At 40.3% G+C, this 4,991-nt stretch overlaps 1 protein-coding gene across 1 annotated transcript in view; it reads left to right on the forward strand.

Annotated features, from left to right (window-relative positions):
* DIRC2 (disrupted in renal carcinoma 2) overlaps positions 1 to 1,801 on the forward strand; it is a gene marked incomplete at both ends in the record, with an annotated part of 25,066 nt that extends 23,265 nt beyond the window's left edge. The window contains 2 exons of the mRNA XM_010161757.1: positions 998 to 1,106; positions 1,734 to 1,801. Of these exons, the coding sequence (XP_010160059.1) occupies positions 998 to 1,106; positions 1,734 to 1,801 (177 nt within the window). The remainder of the gene's footprint in view (positions 1 to 997; positions 1,107 to 1,733) is intronic.
* Between the last annotated feature and the right edge of the window lie 3,190 nt (positions 1,802 to 4,991).

A 4,991-nucleotide genomic window follows, 5' to 3' on the forward strand; every position in this document is an offset into this window, starting at 1 on the left:
GGCTTTCGTAACTATGTGCTATCAAATTGCCACAGCATACCAAGGAACTGGTACAGATCAGGATCAATTTTATGTGAATTGTTTGGGAATGGGGGAGCTGCATTTTGTGGTTAGACAGATATCCCATGGGATAACCTTAAAATCACGGTAAAATCTCCTCACTTTAAAATGCCAGTGTTGCAGAGTCCAAAGGCTATTTTTTGTTTTTATTCCTAAATCAGAACGTTTTTGAGGAAAAGTTGGATTTTCACATTTGTTTTCAGTTACACTGGGTGGGGGAAATTGGTGCTGGTATTGGTGTGCCAACTCCTGTTTAGTTGTGTATGATGGAGATGGCGACGAAGCTTTGACTGCTGCTTCTTCACTGAATACTAAAGGTTGAACAATTTTAATTGAGAGGAAAAAGCAACCACATTGACTGTTTAGAGCAGAATATTATACTTGTCTCTGTTATTTGACAGTTCAAACTGTCAAAATTTTCCACTCTTGCGACTATACCCATCTCATTCCCAGAGCTCTCCCTCCCTTTCACCAGAATAAAGAGAAGTAAAACAGTTGGGGAGGAAAAAAGGTACCGTTCAAAAAGTATGAATCTCTGATTTTGTTCTTGAAATACACTTTTTGTCACTTCAGTTAGTGCTTATTGTTCCTAACATACCCTTAGGCTAAGTAGGTTATCCATACAAATGCATGGAAGAATTGCTTGTGGAAATGGGAAACACATGGGCCAAACATGTTAGAAACATCTTTGAACTGTGGGGAGAGACTGGCTTTTATCATCATCACCGTGCGAAGGCCGTAACATCTCAGTCAATGGAATTTCAGTGACATGGCAGGATAACCTTCTTGTTTTTCCTGGCTCACTACTTCTTCAGACCTCTGCTGTTTTTCTTGATGGGCAGAATATATATTTGAGGGTGTTATTTACTGTAGCAGCTGATCTTGGTGCAATTTCTAATACAAGCTGCAGCTAATTGCATATATTTTGTCTTCACAGCAATTTCCGATTCTTGATGATTGCTTTAGCCTATGCTATACCACTGGGTGTTTTCTCCGGCTGGTCTGGTGTTCTGGATTTGATACTAACACCAGTTCATGTAAGCCAGGTAAGTATCTCCTGACTGATAATCAGCAGCTGTGTTCTAAGTGGCATGTTTTTATTTTGCGCTAGCATACAACCTTATTGGTGTTGGGGTTTTTTTGTTGTTGTTTAAGCTGCTATTAATATGTACAGACCATTTTTCTCCTGAACTTTTAAACAAAATAAACTGTAGCTTTGGCATCCCAAATGGTCACGATTCTCCCTGCTGACTCTCCACCAACCGTGGGTATTTTCAGAACCGTACTCACCTTTTGACGAGAAGGAAGAGGCAGGTAAACAAATGGGAATGTTGTTGGCTACTGTACCTTTAGTAAAAGAAGATAATGTTTACCAGGTGGAAAAGATGAAGTGGGGAGAAGAGGATTTCTGAGTTTTTGATAGAGTATTGTAAAAATCTAGAGGTCATTACTGAGAGACATCACATTTGGGATATAGGCTACTTAGTCATACTCTTTTTAAGTGAATTTATTTCCTTTTGAATATCCTAGAAAAGGTCTTGAATTTCAGATTGTTGTCGGAGGCTGTTGCTAGCAGTGTGCAGCTCCTGCACACCATTTGTTTAGAAAGCAAGACCATCTTATTTTCTCAGTTTTAACGCATTTCTCTGTTTTTTTTTTTTTTGTCTTGTCAGGTAGATGCAGGCTGGATTGGTTTTTGGTCTATAGTTGGCGGTTGTGTTGTTGGCATAGCAATGGCAAGGTAGGAATAATTACATGTCCTTCTCCATTTCTTCAACTGTGATTGTCATTTAGCTTATCCTCTTAATAACGGAGCTTGTTTTCTCTCATCTTCTAGATGAAATGGAAAAAGCATAGTTCTGGGTTTACAGTGTGTTTCTTGTAGAGCAATGATTTGTGTATTCCATGTCAGTGGTTGCTGGGGGTTGAGAACTCCACACGCCTGTGCCTCTATTTGACAAGTCATACTGTGGCTCCTGACAAGTGCCTCCTGTACGCTCCTTTTAAACACAGTTCTTGTGAATCATCTGCCTGGGATGAGGGAGAACCCACTGTAGCACATTTGGAAGGCATTGAAGAAATCAGTGTCTCTCTCCTTCCATCAACACTTTTGGGCATGTTGTTTCCCAAAGAGATATTGGGAATGTAGCACAGGCAGCCTACCCACAATAACGTTATGTTTGGTCAGGTTGCTGGATTCTTATATGGCCTAACTATTTTTCGCATACTGCTAGGCTGGTATGGTTATACCTCCACGTTTTAAATATCCAGACACACTCTCTCTGGCCATCAGGAATGATAATGACATGGAGAGCAGAAAAGCAAGGAATGGATTGCCTTTCCAATGCTGCTTTTTCTTCGCTGAGGTGCCCTTATAATAAAAAAAAAAAAAAAAAAAAAAGGGGTGGAGTGGGGTGGGGTGTGAGATAGAAAAAGTCTTTCAGGAGGGACTCAAGCAGTGAGTTTATGAACCTGATCAAAACCAGTTGCATCTTCCCCTTGCATCTGGTGGATATCGAAGCATTATCCTGGCTTCTTTATGTCCACTCTTTAGACTCCAGTTCTGCAGACAGTGTAGCACAAGTGCAGGGGTCTGTCATCATTGCAGTCACTGTGGGATTTGTGGACCCAGGGTGGCATCTTTTTAGGACGGAAATTGAAGCGCTCTCTTTTTTATTTTTCACTTGCTGTGCATCATCAGAGTACACAATGCATAAAGAAATGTGAGGTTTCTCATCCTGACATTTTGCAGGCTGCCTAGCAACTGCAGTGGAGGGAGAGGAAAAATCTCCTGCCTATGGAAAAGAAACAAGTGCTTCCTTCCTGTCCACTCCAGATGCAGGCCAAAGGACTTAATCTATTGAAACGAAATTCACACCCTGATTTCCTCTAAAAATAGTTACTTTTGAGTAGCTAAGCTCAGATATAAGGTTTTCTCTCTGAGAGAAGTAGGTGTTGAAAACCAACTGCTGTAGATGAGACAGATGCCGTAGCAGGTTACGTGCTGAACCAGGTAGCGTGCCAGTTTAATCTTTTCCATCATGAGTTAATCTCTGGTGCATTTGCAGCATTTCAGTAGTAGAGGGGCACCCTTAGCAGCCCACTTAACTTTGTTAGGACAGAATCTGCTGACTCAGTGCCAACACACAAATCTCAATCTTTATGGTAGATTAATTTACTTAATATATTGCCTGGGTTAAGTTTCAGGAAATGCTGACAGTCTCTTTAACTTCTTCAAAATTGATTTTGAACTTTGTAGAATACCAATATTTTGTAGCATTCAGACCTTTGCTTTTGAGTAAATTTTGAGCCTCCAAATATGTCTTTCTCATGGGCGATACACAGTTCAAATGGGAGGGTTTGCACACAGAAAGGGAGGGAGGAGGTGATTTGTCACTCCTGATGGATGACTCTCCCTCCTAGGCCTATTCAGCATGTATCTGTGTAGGGCTGAATCAATGATGAGTCTGACTGTAATCTGCTGAAAGTTGTAATTAGGAAAATTAAGTAATGATTCTTGTCAAGGCTGACAAGTTGATGTATTTCAGTGTCAGAACTGTGATTTGCCAAGCAAGCAGCTCTTTCCTCTAACCACCTCTCAAGAAACTGTTGGGTTTTGTGGGTTTTTCTCCTAATTTTTTTTTCTGCTAATTTATCAAAGCAAAATTGGTGCAGTTGAGGAATTTGCTTCTTACATTTTTGTCAGTGCAGATTCTACCATCTAGAACTGTTAATAACCTGACCCTTGCCCTGGAGCATTTGGTCCTGCACTTCACAGTGGGTGTTAAATCATCTATATTTTCAAGTAATGCCCAGTTTGGAAATTTGTTTTTCGATCTCATTTTCAAAATGGTGCAAGTTTTCCTCAGCACAATACATAAATTGTTCTGCTCTTCACCTACTGCTGTCCCAAAAGCCATGAACTTAGATAGGTTTAGCTAATTTGTGTGATGCATTTTTATAATTGAAAAGCCTGGGCTATTTTGGGCTGCTGGCAGGTGATGGACCCTTTGCTGGCAGCTTTTAAATGATGCTGGCTTGAAGAAAAGCAGTGTCAAAGAGCGACATTCATATCATTGCATAGAAACATAAATCTATTCCCTTTTCTGAGATTTCTTTTTTTAATATTTACAAATGGTCATAGGTATTTCTGAGGTTTTATCCTCCAGGGCTCAGTTTTTCGTCCTGCTTTTAACCTGCAGTGTAGTCAAAATGCTGAAACTTTATGACATGGTGATGATTTCCTTAGCAACAGACAGTGTAGTCAGCAGTGCAGGTTTGTGATTTTAACTGTAGGATCCAGACTAGGGCTGGATTTGCTGGCTTGCAGGAGACTGTTCCCAGCAGAAGGCTCAGAGGTCTGTATCTGGGTAACTATACACCTCTCCTGGTGTGCCTACTTTTTTAGCAGCTGCAGACATCCCCTTACATGTTCAGTGATGAAGGACTTAAACAGAATAGAACGTTTTGAAAGCAGTTACTGGGGTCAGAATTAAAAATAATTTCTCTCATTTTTTGATGGAAGCGAGTCTTCTGAAGGGTTGACTAGATTTACAGTCGTCTTTATGCTCCTGTAACCAGACAAGAAGCAGAAGTCCCTTGATGACCAAGTTCGGGCTAGTTTGCTATGTCATTTTTTTCCCCCCATTATTTCTGTTGCTGACTGAATTAACTAACTGCATAAACCTTTCAGTTTGTATTTGACCCTTCTGGAGCCCTGTGATGTCTCAGAGCTCGTTGGAGCACGCTGCTACCACTGATACCCAAACCATTATCTTTGTGTCAGAGTTGCAGCTGCTCAGTACAGGTAGATATTTACCTATATCTAGGTAATAAGATAATAATAATATATTATTACCTATATCTAGGTAATAATAATAAGCTCCGCTTAACTATATTGAATAGTTTAGTAGCATATCATCCTACCATCT

Source organism: Eurypyga helias, unplaced genomic scaffold (assembly GCF_000690775.1).
Source record: "Eurypyga helias isolate BGI_N326 unplaced genomic scaffold, ASM69077v1 scaffold36871, whole genome shotgun sequence".
Taxonomy (NCBI): Eukaryota; Metazoa; Chordata; class Aves; order Eurypygiformes; family Eurypygidae; genus Eurypyga; species Eurypyga helias.